Below are 12937 nucleotides of genomic sequence, written 5' to 3'. Positions count from 1 at the left end.
CCCTCACACCCACATCAAGGGGTCTGAAGGACTGCCATGGATGAGGGCTCAACCCCAGAGAAGAGTGGGGGACCCCCGCTCCCCCCTGGTTCCCTCACAACCCCCCAACACAGTGCCAAATCCCTCGGGTCTCCCCACACCGCTCTCGGCTGAGTGCAAACCCACCACAGGATGGCCTTGGGGGTCTGTCCCCGTCAGGAGACAGGCGTCCTCTCTGAAAGAGGAGACGCCATCTGCCCTCCACACCCGGCAGGAGGCAGAAGATCCACTGTCCTGCCCTTTTCTTCTTTTCAGCAGGCTGGTATGGCCCAGGACATGCCGGGGCCGGGGTGGGGGGGGCACATATGTTCATGCCTCACAGGCTCCATGGCCACAGTGGGGGGCACGCTGCCACGGGACACAGCTTCAGACCAAACGTGGTGCCCGACGCTGAGGCCCACGGCCCGGGCGCACAAAGCAGGCAAGGACGCAGGACCATGTGGGACGTGCAGAGACAGATGGAAAGGGCTCGGGAGGGGGCCCCGGGCCTGCTCCTGGTGCGACACCATCCCAGAGCAGCCCCTGCAAAGATCGGGGGCCCAAGGGAGGTGTGACCCCATTCAGCCTGGGAAGGTCGGTCTCAAGTGCCACCTGGGGACTCTCGGCAGGAATTACAGTCCCTTCCCCCACAGCCCAGCCCGGAGGAAAGCCCACTTTGGAGACACTGAGAGGCAGGAAAGGTGGAGGGGGTGCTGCTCCCCCTGAGGCCACGCGGTGCCCTACGGGGGGACAAACCGCTGCCCAGAGTGAGTCCAGGGCAGCAGATTCGCAGGACGGGCTGGACGCCGGCAGAGGCAAGCGGGGCCGCCCTCCCCAACCCTGCTCCCCGGGCATCTGCCCCACCTGTGTGCAGGTCACCTGTGTGCCCCCCTGCTGGGTCTGTGTTCCCCCCTGGAGCCCAGACACCCCGAGTGGACATGCGCACACACGCGCCACTGCATGCGCCCCCACACGTGCTCGTCCTCGCGCTTCCCCTCCCCTCCCGGGCCCCTTCTTGCAGGACACGCAGCCGCCAACGGCCAGCTGGCCCAGAGCAGGGTTGGGGACTCACCTTGAGGTCCCTGTGGACGACGCCCATCTGATGGCAGTGCAGAACCGCCTCCAGGATCTGCTGGATACAGTGACTGCGGCGAACGGCAGGCGAGTTAGTGAGGGTGGCCGTGAGGGGCAGGGGTGTGGGAGTGGGGTGCTAGGTGGCACTGGGGTTGCAGGAAAGCAGAGAGTCAAGGTGCCGCCTGCCGCACAGGGGAGGAGATGCCGGCTAGAAAGGGGTCCCCTGTGGCCAGCACAGGGCAGGGCCAGCCCCCACGCCCCACCTTCTCCTCTGACCAGGCCCACAGCAGCAGTACTCAGAGGACACACCCCTGTAACCCCCGGCTCAGGCCGCTCAGGCCTGACCCTGCGCCAGACATCCTCTCGGAGGGGGACCAGGGCTGAGCCCACACCCCGCCGGGCAGGCCAGCCGTGTGGAGCGGGGTGGCCACCAGAGCCCCGCAGTCCTGGCGCAGTGGCAATCCCACAGTCAGCCACACTGGCTGCTCGGCCCCGGGGCAGCCCCGTGGTCCCGGAAGCTTCCTGCCTCTGTCCCGAGCCCTGAGCCAGGGAGATGTCGGGGGCCTTCCGGGCATGCCTGGCTGCAGGGAGAGCTCAGGGCTGCCCTCAGGCTCCTCGCACACCGGTGCATGCCCATCACTCACGCCCCGGGCCCCGAGGACACAACACCCTGGGACCCGAGCCTGCCTCCCCCAGGTGCCCCGAGGGTGCCCACGGTTGCCGGCTGCCCCAGAGCCAGCCCCCAACTCCTTGGGATCCCAGCCACCCCTGCAGCATGGCCAGCCGCGGGCCGCCAGGAGCCCCCCGCCCAGGACAGCACTCACAGCCCCTCGGGTGGGGGCGAGGCAGGGAGGCAGACTGCTTCAGGACCCCTCCTGCCACGCCTGGACCTGGCAGGTGACTGAGGGTCAGCTATTCTCCTAACTGCGAACGTGGCATGGGGGGTGAGGGACCAGACCGGGTCCTCAGGTAGCCCTGGGCATGGCTGTGAGAGCACACACATGAGGGACATCTGCCCATGGCCCGGGAAGGAAACCTGAGCTTCCTCCCTGCACAAGCCAGGACCTGGGAAACCTAATGACCACAGTACCTGAGCTCTGCAGAGGGTCAGAAGGAGCCGGGCCCAGACCTGGGGGTATCAGCGCTACCACAGGCTGGAACCACAGCCACCTCATGTCCTGAATCTCGGGATCTGGGGTCTCCTGTCCCTGTGTACTGGCCTAACTCACCCTCAAAACCTGCCTTGTTCTTACGACTCCCACAAAGCCCTCATCTGCCTAGCACCATCCCCCATGGTCCTCATCCCCGTCCTGGTGGCGCCAGACCCCCGTTATGGCGGCCATGCGCTCAGCACCTGTGGGCTGACCCCCACGGCAAGCTCGTTGGGGGGACCACCCCACCGGGGCCCCTCCTCTAAGGTTGGTGTAGGACACGGGGTGCAGGCAGAGCCCCACGGCTGTCAGCGCTCACACCCGGCGCTCTGCCACCGGTCGCTGGGCCCACCTCGCACTGTGGCATTGGCAGGGAACTGGGGGACGGTGGGGAGCCCTGGCAGACCAGCCCCCTCCCAAGCTGCTGCCGCTTGGTGCTGGCCTGCACCCCGCTGTCCGTAGGAGCCTGCCCCCTCGCGGGCCACAGGGGGACATGGCCTGGGCCTCTGGCCACTCCGGCGGGCCCCGGGGTCCCTGGCCTCTCGTCAGACCTGCTGAGCCTGCGGCACAACCTGCTTCGGCTCTGGGTCAAGCCCACCTTCCACCTGCCCCTCGAGACCCTTCCTTGGCTCTGAGCCCTGACAACACCCTCTGGGCCACCCACAACAGTCCCACAGTCCCACAGCCTCTACGACAGTCCCGACAGGGTTCTTTCCTCATGATTGGGCTGCGCCCAGCAGGGAGAGGTTCCGAGAACGTCTGCTGGACCCACAGGTCCGTGCACTGCAGGACAGACGGAATGTTGGCTCAGACTGGGGGCTGCACCACCGCTTTCCTCCTTGTCCCCTCCTGGGAACACAGGGCCCAAAGCAGCACCAGAGACGTGAGCCCACACTCCTGGCCGGCGTGTCTCTCTGGGGGCATCGCGGGACTGAGGACAGACCCCACTCCAGGGGCTTCATGGGCACCAGGAGGGAGAAACCGGCGGGCAGGGCACAGGCTCGCACTCTCTCCCGCACGGCCAGGAGGGAGCTGGCTAAGCTGGGCTCCCCGCCGGCCACGTGGTGGTGGGAGCCTGACGCTGCAGCCTGCAGGAGCCCATTCCGGGAGGCCCTGGCCCGGGGGGCTCCGGGGCACTACTGGCCCCTGCCCACTCCAGCCTGGGAGCACAGCCTGGAGTCCTGCCCACCTTCCCTCCTGCTCACACTGTGCCATCTTCCTGGCGGGGACTTTTTGGGTCAGAGTTGTTGCCAAGAGCATTCTAGACGCTGGCTGGGTCCTGGACACCATTCTCCTGGTACTGGGCTCTGGGGTCACCCCAGCTGCACCCCTGCCGCTGCCTCCTCCTCGCTGGGGCAGTTGGATTCTCGGGGGCCCTTGAAACATCTCTCAAGACCCACATAGCTTTCTAGGGTTCTAAAAACTGGGTCCTAAATATTTTGACCTTTGCTTTCCCTGCTTCGGGAAAAGACACTCCAGGTTCCCCACAAACCGCCACATTTCTCTGAAGTAGGATCGGGAAAGAGCTCAGAACAGCAGTGCCTGCCTTCCTCCCGTCTCCTCCAGAGACTCGCCACGATGGCAGCCCCAGGACGCCCCACTGCGAGCAGCACTGGCCCTGGCCGGCCCCAGGGCCAGACCTCCCTGCCTCCGCACGGGGCCAACGACCCCTCTCAGGGGCAGGTCCCCAGAGCCAGGCAGCCCTCCCAGGATGGGAGTTAGCCTGGGCCACGCCTGCCACGGTTCCTGACAATGCCCGTGGGCAAGTCTATGGCAGATGGTCATGTCCTCCTGCCCAGAAACAAAGAACCAGCACGAAGATCAAACGCAGGGCCGGAGCTCCGGGGACAAGAGGCGCCCAGAAGCACTCCCTAAGAGTCCCCTCGTCGCCTTCTCCGCAGTGGACAGTGAGCAAGGCAGGCTTCGTGAAAGAAAACTAGGCATTTGTTGGGGGAACTCCAGCCCTGTCTCCTCTGGGCCAGTTCCAAGGGACCCCTAACACCAAGAGGGCCCTCCACGATAGGGTCCCCAACAGGAGTGGGGCCAGAGGGATCCCTGGGCATCAAGCGGCAGGGCCGGGGGCTGGAGGGGGTGTTGGAGACAAGACTGAGACGCAGGCAGGAGGGGCAGACGGGCGAGGGAGGAGCTCGGAGGCCACAGGCGTCGGGGAGCACAGGGCGTGTGCACGGCTGGGCGTGGGCGGGCCGGTGTGGGGGGCAGCGCCCAGGGGCTCCCAGCCAAGAGGAAGTTGCAGCCACGGGCCTTAACACCCCTGAGCTGGGAGCACCTGCTGCGGAATGCAGGGAAGGGGCCAGGCCCCAGGCGGTGAAGGGTGCCGAGGATAAAGGCCCCAGAGGCAGGACACTGCCGTTGGGGACACAGAGGGCCGTGAAGGCCCGCGGCCCGGATGCAGGCAGCCCCGTGGCCGTGGTGGCAGAACTGGAAGGCAGGCCCTCCTCATGCTGGCTTTGCCCTGGTGGTGGGCATCAGGCCCTGCCCCAGCCAGCAGGACCCTGCCCACCGGGCCTCCCCAGAGCTCCCCCCCACCCCCCGGCAGAGGTCAGGACCGCTCAGGCCTCGCAGGCAGGCGCCCACTCTGCGGACGTCCCCACCCCAGCCCCACCGAGCCCGGGCACACGGCTCGCCTGCTCTCCCTACTTTTCTTAGAGGAGAGGAGGACCGATCTGCTCCCAAAGGGGATCGGCCACTCCCGGGGGAGCGGACGAAGCGAAGGTCCTTCCTCACGGAGCTTTGGGAAAGCAGCCATGCCCCTGCGCCCCGTCCCTGATATCCTCCAACCCCGGCCCCGACCCTGGAGGACCCAGGAGGCCCTGGACAGCGACCCAGGCCACCGCGGGACTCGCTTGGGCTGTTGCCAGCAGGCACGGTCGCCCGTGGGTAAAGAAAGGAGTCACAAAAAGCTACTTTAAAAAATAATATTCAAGGGACGCCCGGGGGCTCAGTCAGTGAAGCAAACGCCTTCGGCTGAGCCTTGATCTCGGGGTCCCGGGACCGATCCCCGTGTCTATGGGCCCCTTACTCAGTGGGAAGCCTGCCTCTCCCTCTGCCTCTGCTTCCCCCCCGGCTCATTCTCTCTCTCAAATAGATAACATCTTTTAAAAAAAATTAAAATGAAATAATAATATTAATTTTCTGGATTAGAAAAGGATATATGCTCAAGAAATATTCCTCAAAAGGAATATATGCTTAATAAAATTTTTAGGAACAAGTAACATGAAAAATTAAAAATAAAAAGCATCCACAGTGAACACCAGCAGTTAGAGTGACCAGAGCAGCCTTTTGTCTGTCACAAGAGGGGTTCTGGGGCCCAGCTGTCCTCAGGCTGACATGCATGGGCCACAGCTGCCAGCTGGCCGCCAATGGCATCCCTTCCAGGAAGGAGGGCCCTGTGTCCCCAGCAGCATGTTGCGGGTGGCCCGCGGGTGGCCCCCTGATGTCCCTGGGGCTCTCCTTCCCTGGGATGGCTGACCCCAGGGGGAAGGTCTGCCCAGGGGCCCCCAAAGGAGCCTCAGCCAGAGGGAGCCTGAGTCCCTCCATCCCTCCACGCAGGGCCCTGGCTTCCTGCCCACCATGGACGGGCTCTCCCTTCCTGCCTGCCCTTCCTGCCTCTGGCCATGGAAAGACGGCACGGAAAGGGACCCCTGACCCATCTTCGGAAAAGCATTTGGAAACTGCCCATCTCCTCAAGGAAGGCCTTGCCATGTGCCTGCTGTGGGCCACAAACAGATGTCCAAGGTGGGGGCGGGGGGAGCACCATGACTCCCCCTTCCACCGCCCGCCCCCACCGAAAAAACCCCTCTCTGGGCCATCCCCACCCCAGGGAAGCGGAGCCGGCCCGGGTACTCCCCGACTCCAGCCCGCTCCGATCTGGGGGAGGACACAAAAGTGGCTACTCCTGGGACGTGCTCCAGGCTCCCAGCAGGAACGCCGCCTCCGCCCGGCAGACCGTCTGCCTCAGCCGTGTGAGCCGCTCTGCCCACAGGAGCACACGCGGGCCCCGGGGGCCGGCGGCGACCGAATGAGGCAGGGGTGGGAAGAGAAGGGAGCCGGAAGGACAGAGGCCTGCATACCCACCTGGCATCCGCCTCGCTGTAGTACTCTCGGGCCACAATGTCCTCGAACAATTCCCCGCCCGTGACCCTGAAGACAAAGCACGGGTCACAGATTCTGAGGACCCCATCTGCCTCATCACTCCATCCCCATCGTCACCGCTGGCAACATCGATGACTCCTCCTCCCCCTCCCCATTCTCTACCCTATTTCCCTATCGTCCTCACCTCCCAGGACTAACAACCGACCGAGTCCTTACACACGGTATCATTTCACATGTCCACTCTCACAGCCGCTCCATGACATGGCACTGTCATGCTCAGAAAATGGGCTCTCGACGGGGTGGTGGCCCCGTGTGGGCAGCACAGGAGTTTGACCCAGGCCTCTGCAGTGTTACCCAGGCTTTGTCATGCTAACTCTGGGCCTGAAGAGATCTGGATCCCTCCTCATGTCCCCCGGAACCAGAGCTGTGACCCCGCACAGAGCAAGGGGCCAGAGAGCCAGTGTCCGGATCTGGCCTCCCTTGTAGGTGAGCCCGTGAGGTGTCCCAAGCCCCATCTAGGAGCAGGGCGGGATTTCTGTCTGCACACCCACTTGCCACGTGTCCCTGCTCAGTGAGGGCCTTACGATCAGGACGGACGCCCAGACAGGAAACTGCCCAGAGGGCTTCTGGGAAACCCGAGAGACTCCAGGCCACCCAGGGCCCTTTGAGTTGGAAAATAAGGGTGGACAGAAAGGTGAAGACAACAGGGGTGAGGCACAGATGCAGGGGGAGCAGGGAGGAGCCCTCCCGGGGCACTCCGCAGGCCCTACCCCAGCTCCGCAGTCTCCGGCCAGGCTTCCCACCGCTGAGATGGCCAGGCCAAGAGCTGCCTCCCTCTGCAGCGGCGCTGGCCCTAGGGGCTGCGCCCTCTCTATCGGTATTTCTGTTCATGAAGGTGAGGATTGTGTGGGCCTCAGTTCTGTGCCCCTGCTTGGGGCGGGCTGGCTTGAGGCAGGGGCGACAGGCACCGGGCCTGCTTGAGTGGGTGCCCCTGGCATGGGTCGACGCTCCCTTAAAGTCAGACGGCAAGACACACAGGATGTGTCGGGGCTCAGCATGCCCCTCTCTGGCGACACACCTGCTTCTGACCCCTCTGGACATGCCAAGCACTTGGGAGGAAGGAGCTCTTGGGGTTCCGAACTGCCACCAGAAAAGCCCGAGGCTCAGAGCCGGCGACGGCCTAACAGAGGCTGAGCCTCGCAGGCGTGTGTGCGCCGGCCTGTGCCACAGGCACGTGCATGCACACCCATGTGCACACGCATGTGTGCGTGTGTGCCCGAGTGCGTGTGCGTCTGTTTGCGTGTCCGTCTGCGAATGCGTCCGTGTGTGCATGTGTGTCTATGTGCGCATGTGTGTGTCCGTGTGTGCGTGCGTGTCCGTGTGTGCCCGTATGCGTACGTGCACGTGTGCCCATGTGCGCGTGCGTGTGTCCGTGTGCGTGCATGTGTACGTGTGCGTGTGTGTACGTGTGTGCTCATGTGTCCATGCGTGTGCGTCCGTGTGTGCGTGCGTGTCTGTGTGCCTGTGTGCACGTTTGTGTGTGCGCGTTTGTGCCCATGTGTCTGTGCGTGTGTCCATGTGCGTGTGTGTGTCCGTGTGCACGTGTGTCTGTGTGCGTGTCATGTGTGCGTGTCCATGCCCACGTGTCCGTGTGCACGTGTGTGTGTGCGTGTCCGTGTGTGCATGTGTGTGTCCGTGTGAATCCATGTGTGTGCGTGTGCTCATGTGCGCGTGTGTGTCCATGTGCGCATGGAGCGGGAAGACGCAGTCAGGGCTCCAGCCCAGGAGAGGGGACTCACTGTTTACCTCCCTGCACCCAGACACCCAGGAGAGGCTCTGCGGACCCTGAGTCCAAACCCGGGGAGCCCCCCCGGAGCAAGGCCTCGCCAGGCTGGGGATAGGCCTGTGGGTCCCTGCACCTGGGCCATGCGGTCCAGAGCAGCAGGGCCGGGACTTGGTTGCTGGCAGGGGGAGGGTGGCGTCTCATGCAGGTGAGAGGCAACCTGACCCAGAGGCTGACATCTCCTCCTGTCCTCCCTGTCCTCAGCGGGACAACATGGCTGATGTGCGGCTGTCCCCAAGTCCTTGTGACATTCCCAGGGGTGGGAGTGGGGAAACCTGTCAACTCCTGAATCCACACTTTCCCCAAACTTGGGGCCTTTGGAAGGTGACGCCAACCCAGGCAAGAAGTGGTTCCCCGGTTCTAGTGCCACATAGCGGGGAATGCTGCTTGGCTGGAGGGGCTGTGGTGGGGCGGGGCCTATCCGACGCTCCCCGCTCCCTCCCGGCCCACCCCAGAAGCGGCTGCCTGAGGCCCCGGAACAGAGGCCTCCGTGGGGTCAGGACCACCGCAGGCCTATGGGCCACAGAGGCTTTCAGGGAGGGCGTGCAGGGCCTGGGCCCTTCCCCTGCCCCACCCCCAGAAACACCGCCAAGTACTCCTCTCTGGGCTCCCCACGCTTGCCTGTCATGTAGGCCAAGAAACATGAACCTACACATGTGCGTGCACACACACGCACACACGCAGTTACACACGTGCACCGCATGCACGAGCCCACGAGCGTGCACACGACACACACCCCGTTCTCTCCCTCCTGTCTTCTGAATCACACCCACCCAGCTGTCTGCCACCAGGGCCCAGGCATGGCCGCCCTCCAGCCACATGGCCCCTACACTCCCTGTGACACTGGGTGGGTCTGGGGGGACACGAGGTGGGGGTACAGCAAGCTTGTCTCCCTCTGCAGGGACCATGGAACAGACCTTTAGGGCACAGCCTCAGCCTGGCAATGACAGCTGTGTCCCAGCCCAGCCTGGGCTGCCTCAGAGCACGGTCTGGTAGGACACTGGGGGACTGAGAGAGGACCAAGCCCCTGCAGGGACAGTCCCGGCCCCTCTGGACCATGGGACCCGGAGGGCACTGAGGGCTCCGTGGCTGTGGCGGCATCTGTCTTAGAGGGAGGAGCAGCTGCCCAGGCAGGTGTCCCATCACACAGGTGACAGCACCCTGGCCTTGTGGCCATCAAGAGGCCACTAGGGGCCGCCCGAAGCCCAGGGCCCCGCCCTCCCACTTCCAGGGCCCCAGCGGCAGTGACTCACCGGCAGCTAAATATAGCCGCACAGTGGGAGCGGCCAGGGACGGACGGGGATGAGCTCACCGCTCCTGAATCAGGCAGGAAGGAAGAGGCACCAGAGGCCCCAAAGTCCGCACGTCGGACGTCACACACGCACACGCATGGACACACAGACACACATACGTGCACGCACCCCCAGAAACCGCACGTGCTCACGAGGACACACACACTCACGCCAGTCGGCTGTGATGAGGACCCCAGGGAACACCTACAAAGGAAGGGCCATGACCGCCCCTCGGGTCCTCCCCTCCCTCACCCCTGCACCCTGCCCGAAGGGCCCAGGGGGCAGCCCCAAGCTTGTGGGACTCCAGACACAGCCGGTGGGAGGCTGTGCTGGTGAGCCTGGAAGGGAGGAGGCCTGGGAGGCAGGGGCTGCAGAAGCCTCAGATGCCCCCCTTCCCACCCCTCCCCTGCCCACCCCCAGAGCCATGCAGGGGAGCATCCCCCAGCTCAGACACTTACAGATCAAAGACCAAGTAGTGGAACCCTTCCTCAGAGATGCTGTCGTGCAGCCGCACTGTGAGGATAGAAGAGGCCGTGAGGGGCTGACCCAGCCCAGGACCCGCCCTCGCCACGCAGCACCCCTCCTTCATGGAGGGGGCCCACCCATCCCAACAAGGGCCTGGGGCTCCCCACAGTGGGGGTGGGGTGCTGCAGGACAGAGCCCAACGGGAGAGCCATGGGTCCCGGGCGGACATCCAGGGGGCTCTAGGTGACCGAGGTCCCCTTTCCTCTGCCAGACAGAGACTTGGGCCCCTCTCAGCCTCCCAGCCAGGGCACAGGGGGCCGCAGGCGGGGTAGGGCCCTAGGGTTGCGGCTTGCTGGACCAGGCCCTGGAAAGGAGCCACTCACAGGACAGGAGCGCCGTGGGGCCCTGTCACCTGCCTCTTGGGACAAGCGAAGGCCATCCAGTGTGGCAGCACTTCCGAAAACTCGGGCCCTGGGTTCGGGCCCCAGGTGCTCCCCAGCCTGGCTGGCCTGCTGTGCGCGTCCCCGAGCCTGGAGCAGCACCCGGCCCGAGGGTGCCGGCCAGCGTCCAGGAGCCAGCGAGTGGACAGCGCACAAGGCCAGCGCGCGCCCGCCACCCCATGGAGCCGGAGACGCACCCCACGCCGAACAGCACACTTCTCTAGGAACGGATCACTCTGCATGCCGCCCCCTGTGCCAGACCCTGCCTCCGGCAACCGCCCCCTGTGCCAGACCCTGCCTCCGGCAGATGCCGCCCCGAGCACCCGCCTGCTCACCAGCACGCGAGGGGCCGTGCACACAGCGGAGAGACGCGGTTCCCCGGAGGCCAAGCAGTGTGCAGAGTGGGGTTCGGAACCCCCGGGGCTGTGGCTCCTTGGGCCTCTCCCCGCAGGGCAGGCCGCCAGCGCCAGGAGGGTTGGCTGCAGCCCCTTGCTCGCACCCTCCACGCTGCCCTCGTGGCCTGCCCTGCAGGCCTCCTCCTTCCTCCCGCTGTAACCTTCCCAGGGGCCCGGCCGGCAGCGTCTTTGTGCCTGGAAGCACAGTCCCGCAGCAGCAGTCGCTGACCCAGGCCGAAATCAGGCACCGAGACCGGGCTCCTGCCCAAGCAGTCAGGGTGTCTGGTCACCGTGGAGGGGCACCCATGCCAACCCCGGGGCCAGCTCCTCTGGCAGCTGCCCTCCCGTTTCTGGCTCTGTGGCTCTGCTCAAGGGCCTGGCGTCCAGCCTTGTCCCGTTCGGCTTCACCCCTCCTTCTGGCCCCATGATTGTGAGGCGAGGTCTTCCCGGGTCCCCAGCCTCCGCCAGCTACCTGGGCTCCGTCCCCTCTCCCAGGGATGTCACAGAGACCTCTGGGTGCGCAAAGCCAATGCTGACCTCCCTCCTACCCCTGATGCCCTCAGGCTGGCCTAATTCTCCCCAGCACCCAGCAGAGCCCTGCCCACAGCACCCTCCTTCCAGGACTGTCTGGGAAATCGGTGCAGGGAACAGACGTTCACCCCCTCTAGGTGTGGCCTCCTCGGCCCAGCCGCCTGCCCTGGCGCACAGAGCAAGGAAGGCCCAGGGACCCCAGAGGGACATTCCTGGGGGCCTTCCTCGCCTTCCCTGGGGGATCCCCAGCAGTCCAGGACGGTTGCGGGAGGCCCCGGGCCCCAGTGCTGGTGGGAGGGGGTTGGGCTCCTAGGCCTGCTGGCGGGTCCCACCTCCTCGCCTAGGAGACAAGGGGCGCCTGGGCGACGTGGAGGCTGTGTGCACTTGAACCCTTTTTTAAAAAAAAAAAAAAACATTTTTAACATTTAACAAGCAGTCGCACATTATTTTAACAGTTTAGAAGGAAAGCTATCTAGCATATCAGACTGATTCCTGACAGAGCTGAGGCTGCCAAGTGACTTGTCGCAAAATCCGCCCAAGTAAAGCAGGACGCTCGTGACACTGGGTAGGGCGTGCGGCCTCGACGCAGTCCCGCGCACTCCCAAGAGCGCAGCCCAAAAGCCCTGTGGGGCCTCTACACAGAGGGCACAGGGGTGCACCCAGGACGCTCCCCTCGCCAGGGCCACAGCTCCTCCAGGGCCTGTCCCTGAGTCCTGGGCCGAGGCGTTCTCAGGGGGGGTCCCTCCACACTCCCAGGCAGCCTCTGGACTGCCCCGGGGATGCCCTTGCTGCCTGCGGCAGGAGAGCCTGGCCCAGATGCATAACTTCACCAGCTGCGGGGCTGAGCAGCGGGAGACCGGAGACCCTTCTCCACTGTCCAGGCAGGAAGCTCCCCCATGACATGTCCTCCATGGTGCCCACCTGCCCAGCTCAGGGGTGAACCACCCAGCAAAGGAGCTCAGTTCCCACCCCAGAAACCAGAAGGTAGAGACTTGCCATCACTGAGCCAGGTCCTGAAGAGAAAAGGTCACTGCAGAGGCAGGCTAAGTGCAGGTTGTGGGGAGGCTGGAAGGAGACTGGGGAGACGCTGGGATGAGACTGTGGGAGGCTGGAGGGAGGTTCGGGGAGGCTGGGGAGGTTGGGGGAGATGGAGAGAGGCTAGAAGGAGGCTGGAGGGAGGCTGGAGAGTGAGGGAGACTGGGGGCGGTTGGGGGGAGAGTGGGGAAGGCTGGGGGAATGGAGGAGGCTGGGGGGAACACTGGGTCAGGCATCCCAGACACCCAGGCCTACTCCCGTCCCTACAAAAGGCACTGCTGAAGCCAGGCCACACAGCTGCGTCCTCTGTGCAGCAGCCCCCTTGTCTCTGAGGAGAACCTGCACCCGCTGGGGAGCGCTCTGCCCGGATGGCTGGTGACGGGCGGCCGGCCCCGTGGAGCCCGCTCCAGAGTGACAGGTCAGCAGAGGCCTCACGTGTCCGCGGCAGGGACGGGCCCCTGCTGCGCGGACAGCGTCGCTCCCTCCCTCACATGCGGCAGGGCGGCGGCGTGGCCCCCCCGGCCTGGCTCGAGGAGCACAGCGGGCCTGCAGAGCGACCCCCGCCGACCTGCTGGCAGCC

General features: G+C 65.0%; 1 protein-coding gene across 3 annotated transcripts in view; it reads right to left on the bottom strand.

The window, feature by feature from the left end:
- Nucleotides 1-12937, bottom strand: part of CAMK2B (calcium/calmodulin dependent protein kinase II beta) — a 77037-nt gene that overhangs the window by 18986 nt on the left and 45114 nt on the right. For all 3 annotated transcript variants that reach the window (XM_032875055.1, XM_032875056.1, XM_032875057.1), the window contains exons 4-6: nucleotides 9950-10004; nucleotides 6339-6404; nucleotides 1091-1163 (exon numbers count right to left, since the gene is read on the bottom strand). In XM_032875055.1, the coding sequence (XP_032730946.1) occupies nucleotides 1091-1163; nucleotides 6339-6404; nucleotides 9950-10004 (194 nt within the window). The remainder of the gene's footprint in view (nucleotides 1-1090; nucleotides 1164-6338; nucleotides 6405-9949; nucleotides 10005-12937) is intronic.

The sequence above is a fragment of the Lontra canadensis genome, unplaced genomic scaffold, assembly GCF_010015895.1.
Source record: "Lontra canadensis isolate GAN:19392208 unplaced genomic scaffold, GSC_riverotter_1.0 scaffold54, whole genome shotgun sequence".
Lineage (NCBI taxonomy): Eukaryota > Metazoa > Chordata > Mammalia > Carnivora > Mustelidae > Lontra > Lontra canadensis.
The sequence above is the reverse complement of the archived record's forward strand: the minus strand, read 5'-3'. Positions and strand labels throughout refer to the sequence as shown.